General features: G+C 42.2%; 1 protein-coding gene across 1 annotated transcript; it reads right to left on the bottom strand.

Moving 5' to 3' along the window:
* Window positions 1-280: 280 nt before the first annotated feature.
* Window positions 281-4,992, bottom strand: LOC311111271 (ORM1-like protein 3). Its single transcript, XM_084153987.1, has 4 exons — window positions 4,721-4,992; window positions 4,004-4,219; window positions 3,443-3,594; window positions 281-2,358 (listed from the first exon to the last, which is right to left on the bottom strand). The coding sequence occupies exons 2-4, from the start codon at window positions 4,175-4,177 to the stop codon at window positions 2,223-2,225; spliced, it is 462 nt and encodes a 153-aa protein (XP_084010113.1). The 5' UTR covers window positions 4,178-4,219; window positions 4,721-4,992; the 3' UTR covers window positions 281-2,222.
* Window positions 4,993-11,159: the final 6,167 nt, after the last annotated feature.

Genomic DNA, 11,159 nt, shown 5'->3' with positions numbered 1-11,159 from the left:
TATGTTAATATCGCTTGCTACTGTACATTTCTCAGGAATTTCCCAACTGTATTCAGGTATACTATATGTATTTGAATAATATTGGTACACCAACTGAAACGACCCTCATTCACTGAAACCAAATACAAGCATATTATTCTGTGTGGTTGAACTAAATAGTGCCTATCATGTACAGGTATTCACTAACAAGAAAAAACTGTTTGCTTGCCCGTAGTAACCGTAGAAAAATACGTTTTTCCACGTAGGCCTACTCTTAACAAAACAAAAACACAAAACCTTTAACCCTCATCGTTATAGGTTTTACTTTGTAAAATGTATTTACAATAGTCCATCCTCCTTCTGAACTTAAGTGCCAAAAAAACCCTAAGCAATATTTTTCCTAACCACTATCAAGCGAGTACCTACAATTTCATAAAACTGTAATGTTGTTACACAATCAAATGAATAAAGTCCTGTGCTCTGTTCCAGTCAGATCACACATAAACTTCACATTGCTACTGTACAACAGACCTCACACACATTGAAAAACACTCATGTTCATTGCTACTTACTGTGCTAACAAACTAGGAAGGCGTACATACTCTATACCACTCACATACTTTGGTTTTTACTTCCAATAGAAAACAATATGCAGTATCTCTACAATGGTTGTAAATTGAAACCCTGTCAATCATGAGTGTAATTAATTAATCTTCTCTGCACTGAGTAAAATCCACTGAAGCCATTCATATTCGATTATAGTGCATTTTGTGGATATGAAAATGTTACACTAAGTTATTTTCTCCCTTTCATAGCCACAAATACTGACTGGGTTATCTAAAGCTGTGTGAAAGACACTGGAAAATCATTTCAAATGAACATTCATCTCAATTATCACAACCTCTCTTCACTCAGAGTAAATTGTGAGTGTGAGTTCTAAATACAACACGTTGTGCTGAGTAGTTCTCAGTTTCAGTTTCCCCTTTTTAAAAACACTTGTTGTTGTTGTTGACATGTTGACATGATGACTCTGCTCGAAGTACGGAAATACATGGTATGTGGCAAACTCCCGGTATCTATCTGTACCCGGTACCTTATTAAACACCAACATTACAAAATATTTCTTAGGATTTCATAACACATTTACAGCCTTTGTATCAACTGAAGGGATAGTATGAGATTTTGGCAATCAAGCCCTATTTTCTACTTACCCAGAGTCAGATAAACTCATGGATACAATTTGTATGTCTCTCCATGCAGAAGGAAGTCTTTAAGCCCATACCCATGCACTACAATCTATTATTGTTGAATATGCAATACTTAGAACAGGGATCATCAACTAGATTCAGCCGCGGGCCAATTTGTTCTTGAGCGGATGGTCGGGAGCCCGGAACACAATTACAAATAATTTGTAGACTGCAAATTGACCGCAAGAAGCCCAAACAGATATAATGTTTGACTAAAACATAATCATTTCAAACCTTGTTTACATTTGTATATATATATGATCATGTGTCTCTCTATTACGTGTGGGAATACTTGGGAACAGATTTCTTAAATTGAAATCACTTGGAGCTGACTTCCTGATGTTTCTACAGTCTTTTATATCCTACTCTGGTTCAAATCAGAACAAGGCAATCCAAATATGGAATGATCAGATAAAATAAGTGTTCCTTAAACTTTCCAAACTTAGACTGTTAGTGGTCAGGGGGGCTAAATATAAACCCTGCGGTCCCTCCCGTCTGACCACTGCGACAGTCAGAGCAACTCCCTAGCTAACCCTTTCTCTAGCAGTCTGTCCTTTCGAGAGACAGAGAGGATGAGCCTTGTGAGGACAAGATGCTAAAGTGTCTCACTTTTCTCAGGAGCAAACTGCTCAGAGGTTTCTCCTCTCCACATTGTAACTCAATCTCGATACATCTCATACTACTGTATGTCCTCCAAGGCTTAACTTGCAGTGTTCTCTGTGAATTAAATAAAACTGACATAAAGGGAACCACAAATAAACACCACAACACAGCTTCAATAGGACCACATAGGAGCTTGGACCCAGCCGAGCTCTTTAAGTCAATTCTGTGTTGAGTATCGTCCATAGGTTTCATTTAGCAGAGTGCTCAATAGCACTGGGAGCCAGAGAGGGGCCATGGATCCCTATGGGCCGGGGGCCAATGCGGAGGGGCCTGATACTCTGTGTTCACAGTCCACAGGGAGATGGAGGAATGGCGGTGTCCTCTTCCGCCCCATCAGTACTTGTTAATTCCAAAGATCCGGACTCCGTGAAGCTGGGGGAGTTTGGGAATGAGCACTGTCATCAGGGAGACCGTATTGAACACAAAGTGGGCCCGGTCATACTTGGTGTAGAAGCTGGTGAGGATGTAGCTATGGGGAGAGGGAGAATGTATGAGGGAGAGAAAGAAAGGGTAGGTCAAAGAAAGACTGTAGCTGGGTGAAGGTCTCCCTGAACAGGTATCTGTTTTTTTGGTCGACAGTTACATGTCTTTCCAATTCACAATGCCACATGTGAACATGTCAACTGTTGTGGAGGACTTTTGAAGATCAAAGTGACAAGGACTAAAATAAAAATGTAATTTATCCTCCCAAAAAATTCAGAAGAGGACGTATCTGCAAATAGATCCATCATGGTTCATTGACTAAGCATTAGTGACAAAGCATCTGTCAGCAGTGTCTTTAAATAGAGCCTTCCGCTGACAGCAGGCACCACTGCAGCCCATACTCCCCACTGCCCACAGACTGGCTGGATGAGGCTGCTGAAGTCATTAACAAGGACAGTGGGGAAACAAACAGTACTTAAAAAATAGGCTAATGCTTCACGTCACAGTCCTATTACTTTTATTTATTTATTTTTTGTGTACTTTTTACCCCTTTTTCTCCCCAATTTCGTGATATCCAATTGGTAGTTACAGTCTTGTACCATCACTGCAACTCCCCTACAGACTCGGGAGAGGCGAAGGTCGAGAGCCATGCGTCCTCCGAAACACGACCCTGCCAAGCCGCACTGTTTCTTGACACACTGCTCGCTTAACCCGGAAGCCAGCCGCACCAATGTGTCGGAGGAAACACTGTACAACTGGCGACCGAAGTCAGCGTGCATGCTCCCGGCCCGCCACAAGGAGTCGCTAGAGCGCGATGGGACAAGGACATCCCTGCCGGCCAAACCCTCTCCTAACCCGGACGACGCTGGGCCAATTGTGCGCCGCCTCATGGGTCTTCAGGTCGCGGCCGGCTGCGACACAGCCTGGGATCGAACTGTAGTGAAGCCTCTAGCACTGCGATGCAGTGCCTTAGACCGCTGCGCCACTCGGGAGGCCCACAGTCCTATTACTACTAAAATACCAATGTAACCTGTTGCATTAAATGATACTTTATAAAGGATTATAAGAGGTAAATAGACTAATATTTTATAAATTGTCTATAAAGCATAAGGTAGTGTAAAGGTCCTTACAGGACAATGGGGGTGATGGTGAGGAACTTGCGTGAGGCAGTGAACTGGACACCATAGTCCATCTGCTCCCAGTATGTGTAGAAGCGAGCCTTGCTCTGGTCCGGAGTCTCAAACGGGGTTCCTTTCACCAAGTGTAACAACAGGTACATGCACTGCAACACACACAGCACAGAATAGTCGGTCAGGAAAGCTTTAGCTGGTATATAGAAAACAGTATGGGCAAAAGTGATACTGTGAAATGTTCAGTAGCCTAGAACCGCAAAACGATTCATTTTGAAAAAGGATGTGGAAACTGATCTGTTCTGTGAATTTTATAGCAATGAAAATGCCACAAACTGGGGCAAATGCTCAAGACTGCCCCATGGACTATTGATTTGATTCACTTTCACTCAGCCCACTCCTAATGACAGTGCAGACTGCAGAGTAGTTTGCTTATGGAGACTACCATTGTGTGCAATAACAGTGACTGGACCATCCACCTACAGCACTTATGTTATACAGTGGGTGAGTGAGATGCACTGGTGCCCCTAGGCATAGCCTACTAAGGTGCGCACTACCCACCAGGTTGTGTATGAGGTTGGTGAGGGTCCAGACCACGGGCACGCTGGCAAAGGGGATGCTGAGCAGGATGACATGCAGCAGGCCGATGCCCAGCAGGTAGGAGAGCCAGATGCCCCGGCTGTTCATTACCCGCGTGTTGGGGTTCACCTCGCTGTGTGCCGTGCCCACGTTCATGATGTCACGTTACCACACTCCTCTTCTGCTTGGGGGTCAACGCTGAGTGTTGGGAACAGAAGGGTGTGTGTAATTCCTTAGGTATGCCAGCAATTATGAATAATGCAAGCAATACGACTAAGCTACAGCTTGACTATTCCATCCATATACTGTTCATTATTAGACCCTATTGGGAGGGGCTGGGGTCCCTAGATAGGCTAAATTTAGTTGGAATGTAGTGCTGAACTAGGCTGTGTGTAACTTTGGGGAGGGAGTCTTGCTGAAATGTAGCAGAAAGTAGATTAGTCTTGGTCACACAGTACACAAAATTGGATACTTTTCAAGTAACAAAAATAGTCATTAAATAGCTATGAGAATTACATGACCCAGCATGTAGGGCAGGCTGATTCAACTCACATTCTTTCAGTTCTTCCAGAACTTTCCATTATCAAATTGAAATACGACATTATGATCTAATATATTGCATCATGCACTAGGACTACTGTATTCCAATATCAATAATAAGTAAACAAAGTAGACTAAATAAAACAAGATAATACTTACAGGAGAAAATGGCTTCAATCGCACTTTTGGCTTCAGTCCGTTATATCGCTGTATTCCTCTTATTCACTATCGCCTTCTCTGGTTAGGTAATTGGCATCAATAGGTTAGACTGCTATATCGTTTCGATTAGTCATTCATTCAAATACCTTCTTATTGCTTTCTTATGCAATGTTATTCATGTATCCTTCAGTTTATTGCCCGACATTCAGGCTAAATAGTTCCACTTCCACTCCCAGCCAGCAATTCATGTAGAACGTCATCATTTTCAGAGCTCCGAATTTGGATGTTTTTTGTTTTTTTTATCGCTCTTAGCACTGATTGGTGCCTTTACATCACATGGGTAAAATTGACCAATTCAAATAGATGCGTTGAAAAGTTGGGGAAACGCCCCCCTGCAACGTCACAGGAACGGGAGGGAGAGGGCACTTTTCATGGCTACTGAACAGGCATATTTGGAAAAAAGTGTTATATTTCAAGCATTATAACATCACACAGACCATCAAATTACTATTATCAGTAGGTCAACCTTTGATATCAAAACGAATGGTGGAACTTGATTTTTACTGTACAGAAATCATCAAGTATTCACTGAGAAATTACATAGTAAATGGTCATTACACAGTAATAACCAATTAATATATTATTTGTTTCTTAGGAATTAATTAAATACAGCACTACAGGCACCATTTGCTTCTGCATCTGCATTGCTATCTCTTTGGGGTTTTACACTGGGTATCTGTATAGCATTTTGTGACAACTGCTGATGTAAAAAGGGCTTTATAAAATACATTTAATTTGGTAAGCTACCAAGATAGTTACCAATTGAGTTAAATTCTTTGAAGTAAGAAAAGTAGGCCTACCTAGTATGTCACCAAGTACACTACATGACCAAAAGTATGTGGACATCTGGTCGTTGAACATCTCATTCCAAAATCATGGGCATTAATATGGACTTGCTCCCCCCTTTGCTGCTATAACAGCCTCCACTCTTCTGGGAAGGCTTTCCACTAGATGTTGGAAAATTGCTGCGGGGACTTGCTTCAATTCAGCCACAAGAGCATTAGTGAGATCGGGCACTGATGTTGTGCGATTAGGCCTGGCTTGCAGTCGGCGTTCCAATTCATCCCAAAGGTGTTCCGATGGAGTTGAGGTCAGGGCTCTGTGCAGGCCAGTCAAGTTCTTCCACACCAACCTCAACAAACTATTTCTGTATGGACCTCGCTTTGTGCACGGGGGCATTGTCACCCAAACAATAACAGCACTTACAGTCGACCGGGGCAGCTCTAGCAGGGCAGAAATTAGACAAACTGACTTGTTGGAAAGATGGCATCCTATGACAGTGCCACGTTGAAAGTCACTGAGCTCTTCAGTAAGGCTATTCTACTGCCAATGTTTGTCTATGGAGATTGCATGGCGGTGTGCTTGATTTTATACACCTGTCAGCAACGGGTGTGGCTGAAATAGCCGAATCCACTAATTTGAAGGAGTGTCCACATACCTTTGTATATATCGTGTATACTATGTAGCCTACATGTGACTGCCTTTTCATATTGATATTAAATTGATAGATCAATACTAATGGAAAATGTAGGCCTACGGTAAAATAAAGTGTTACAAAATAGATATTTTTGCTAATTGCACCATTTGATCAAAACAAATAGTCTAGCTCTTTAGAGAACTCTGACGTCATTTCAATCATAATTTGTTATTTGTGCACAAAAGGAGGCCTTTGACTCCTATACGTGGTGGGACAGTGGAGGCTCCTCTAGTCTAGAAGCAGTGAGAATGACTGACGAGGTTGATGCCTGAGATTCCCAAATCAAAGAAGATGAAGAGTGTCATGTTCTAGATCCCCAGATAAGTCCAAACACTAATTTAGGGAATGCCGTTCCCTAAAGCTGAGGGGGTCAGCTATGTTCCATTTAACTGGGTGGTTATGTGATACCCACTGTTTTCTAAGAGTACCCCAGAATTGAGTGGCATTAAACAGGTTTGGCCAGCTGACAAGGTATTATCTCATGGTCATAGCCCTGGGTGTTACAGAGTGGTGTGTTAGAGATGTAAACTTAGATCTACCGTCACATGCAAATAAAGAACAATGCTCTGAGATCACAGCTGGCATTGGAAACAATGAGAAAAACCATAACAGCACAGAACACTCCTATCAAGTCATGGCCATATCATAATAACTATACTTTTGTCATTGTTTTCAAAGCTAAGTACATTGTTGAGACATGTTATTTTTTGTAAATTTTTGATGCTCACCCTGAAGTGTTCTGGCAACATCACAAACACAAGCTAGAATTCCTTTTCAGAAAGGGCGTATTCGATATTGGCCAATTTATTTTCAATGCCTGGGGGAGAAGGAGCAAGGTATTGTTTGTTTGTTTGTATAAAGCAACCTTATCATTATAATGGGACAATGTGGTAATTGTACATGCTACGATTATGACTTATAATTTTGTTTTGTTGCACAAGTACTTGATGAATAGTGTCTTATTAGCCCTATGGGCTGGGCACTAAATGTTTGTATGACACTGAAATAAAATCAAGCAATCAAACAATCGAATCCATTCAAATCAAATGAGACCATCTTCAGATGTTCAATCAACACTCATAGAGACATACACATATTCACTGTCAAAGCCACTGATTACCCCATAATAATTCTCAGAGGTGACAACGTTCTTGTCATCAAACATTTCTAAACTTGCTGCCATACGGAATCCATAATGTAATGCATGATGTAATGTATAGACTGAAGCATGGGCCTAGATTTTCAGCCCGCTGTGGATATCTTTCATGTTTTATTGTAGAGCTACAATACGATAAACACCGAGTCTGACGTGTGTGTAAATGTGATCTCTGGCCTATAACAACTCTGGCTACCTTGGTGGATGATCAAATGGAAGCTTCAAAGTCATTGCGGTCTTTTTTTCTTTTCCATCTCTTTCGCTAACACACGTTTAATAGTTGTTCAGATATGTTCTGGAGCAGATTACATTTCTATACACTCTGGTCCCTCGAGGCTCTCCCAGTGAGGCTTTCCAAAGTAACATGTTAATAGGACTCGTGCCTGTAATAACAGCTTTTAAAGACTAGATACCTTTCATGCTTAGATTCACTTCTAGCATTATTGTCTCTCTTACTCTCGAGGGACTTCGTTTCTGTAACATAAACACCATTTTGCCCACTTCTATTCAAGGCTATAACTATTTTGTTTTTTTCTAGTGGTTCTAATGCGTCTGACCTTGATGTGCATTTCGTTTTGTATCACATTCCAATGATATTTGAATTTCTGAATGTCCCCAGTTAAAGTTGCGCCTCTGTTGCACAGTATCATCCGATCTTTGTGCTCCCTTACGTAGGCCATACAGCCGAAACGTGTCAGAGTTTTCGAATCTTTGTTCCATTGAACATGCCATAAAAATGAATATATTTTAATTAATTATATGAAGAGCACCTTGGTTCTCCTTTCTTTTTATGACAAATGTACCCCTTTTACCAAAGACCTTCTATCTACAAATACATGCTATTGTGGACCCTAGCAGCGCTTCCCTTCCTTCTATTTTCTACATAGGCCAGCTGCAAAGTAAAAATTGGCTATCTAAGGAGAAATCCCATGTGCCCTTAAGAATCCCATGTGACCAGTAGATGTCACCATCCTCACATTTCCAACTGGTCGCTTCCCCCCTCTGGGATTCTTCTGACTGGGAGTGAATGGTACACCTGCAATGAGAACCAATTGAACATGTAGTCAAGATAAATGTGAAGGTGGACAGGACAGGTATGTTGGACATTCGTCATAAACCGTATGATAATGTAACATAAATGCATGACGTTGGGTAGTATGCTCATTGTTCATGCAGTCCATTATACAGCCCCATGTCTCTGCCCAACTCTGTATTCTGTTGCCCTCTGCCAAAATACAACTCAAATCAATACCTTGTTATTTGAATTGTAAAACTAGCCATATACAGTTGAAGTCGGAAGTTTACATACACCTTAGCCAAATACATTTAAACTCAGTTTTTCACAATTCCTGACATTTAATCCTAGTAAAAAATCCCTGTCTTAGGTCAGTTAGGATCACCACTTTATTTTAAGAATGTGAAATGTCAGAATAATAGTAGAGAGAATGATTTATTTCAGCTTTTATTTCTTTCATCACATTCCCAGTGGGTCAGAAGTTTACATACACTCAATTAGTATTTGGTAGCATGCCTTTACATTGTTTAACTTGGGTCAAACGTTTCCCACAAGCTTCCCACAATAAATTGAGTGAATTTTGGCCCATTCCTCCTGACAGAGCTGGTGTAACTGAGTCAGGTTTGTAGGCCTCCTTGCTCGCGCACACTTTTTCAGTTCTGGCCACAGATTTTCTATAGGATTGAGGTCAGGGCTAAGTTTGATGGTAGGCCTTGAAATACATCCACAGGTACACCTCCAATGAACTCAAATGATGTCAATTAGCCTATCAGAAGCTTCTAAAACCATAATTTTCTGGAACTTTCCAAGCTGTTTAAAGGCACAGTCAACTTAGTGTATGTAAACTTCTGACCACTGGAATTGTGATACAGTGAATTATAAGTGAAATCATCTGTCTGTAAACAATTGTTGGAAAAATTACAAAGTAGATGTCCTAACCGACTTGCCAAAACTATAGTTTGTTAACAAGAAATTTGTGGAGTGGTTGAAAAACGAGTTTTAATGACTCCAACCTAAGTGTATGTAAACTTCCGACTTCAACTGTATCTACATTTTTTGTTAAAGCAAAACTAAGGTTGGTCACTACATGATGGAAGGACACATTTGCTATTGGCTCTGAGATGTAGCATCACCTTGAAATACAACATGACACTGTTATTGAAGTAAAAAAAACTATAACTTTCAACACGATTTCTCTGACTTCCCATCAACCTTTGAATTCAGCAGCACATTTGTATTGATTTAAGATTACATTTCATTTTACTAACAAATGCTACAGTGCTAGCTATAGCTTATTTTCACTGACTGGGAAGGCATATAGTGCTGTCATTGGAGGAGGAGAAGACATGTGACACGGGCTGGGAGAATGACAGCTATCGGTGCTGGAAAAGTCTGTCGTAGGGAGTCCATTATTGGCCCTGGAGGAAGCTGGGGATTAGAACACCAAAGAATTTCAATAAAATAAGTGTCTGTTTGGGAGGGTGGGAGGACTTGGGAGCGGGTGCGGGGGGGGGGGGGGGGGGGGTGGCTCCCTCATTGTCCCATCAGTGATTGAGAGCAAGAGGAGGGGAGTGGGAGAAGCATTGTGTTCGCAGGGCCCTCTGAAGAAGGTGGTTATTAGAGGGGATGGCAAGAGGGCTGGCTGTTGACTCTTCATCTTGAAGAGTGTGAACAAAGTCGCTGGTCCAAAGTCCCTCTTCTCTCTCCGTCTCTGTTCTCTCTGTCTCTGTTCTCTCTCTCTGTTCTCTCTCTCTCGGTCCCAGACCCCCTTGTTTACGAGTGTCATGAATACTGCCCCTCCACTCTGAGACCCCTGCCACCCCCAAACCTGCACGGTGGCTCATTGTGGGGCTTAAGTGCCCTTTAATTAGGCTTGGGCTCAGTGTCCGGCTGAAGACCGCCAACCGAGGGTTTAAGGCTCTTCCCTCCCTGTGTGACAGTGGCTCGGCCTTCCACACCAACAGGGGCTCCTGCTGCATAGCTAAGGGATGAAGTGTTTGCTGCTCTAATGAAAAAGGTTTGTTTGGGGGAAGAGTTCTTGTCGCTCTTTGTCCCCAGCTTACAAAATCCCTGACAAAGGCTGCGGCGATATTATCCAAACGCTCCCATTTCCAGGACACGTTAGCATTATAGCGTTAGGGAGATGGGATCCAGAGCAGATGGATGAGGATGCAGTCTCTGGATGCAGAGAGGCCTACTGGTAGCATGCGCCAGACATTCATGACAGCACACAACACATGATGGGTTGCAGATGGGACACATCACAAAGCAGACATCGTTGCATTGTTCTGGAGTGAAACAATAAACCTGAGAGACATCGAATTGTATCTCTGTCAAACACATGTTCGAGGCATAGGTGCATGCACACGCACACAAGCAACACACACAAACACACACCATTATTATTGTGACGGAGCACATTTCATTATCATAACAGGGCAAGACACAGGACCCCAAATATGACAGGGGGAGACGGGCATTGAGAATTGGCTGAACTGCCCCGGCAAAATGAGTAATTTCTGGAAACCCCATTGTGTCAGGAGCTTACAGAGTTAGGAGTTTGAAAGAAAGAGACAGAGGAAGGAGAGAAAATGGGAGCGAATGAAATAAACAAAGACAGAAAGACGGTCTAAGACAGAAGTAATGAAAGAAAGGGGAGGGTGGAGTTGGGCGTGTTCAGAACCTTTTTCGCTACAGCCCAGTGTGTGTAGACACCCTCCTAACCCTGGTT

Source organism: Coregonus lavaretus (assembly GCF_964263955.1).
Source record: "Coregonus lavaretus genome assembly, chromosome: 1".
Classification (NCBI taxonomy): Eukaryota; Metazoa; Chordata; class Actinopteri; order Salmoniformes; family Salmonidae; genus Coregonus; species Coregonus lavaretus.
Note: the sequence above shows the minus strand (reverse complement) of the source record. Positions and strands in the feature narration are given on the sequence as shown.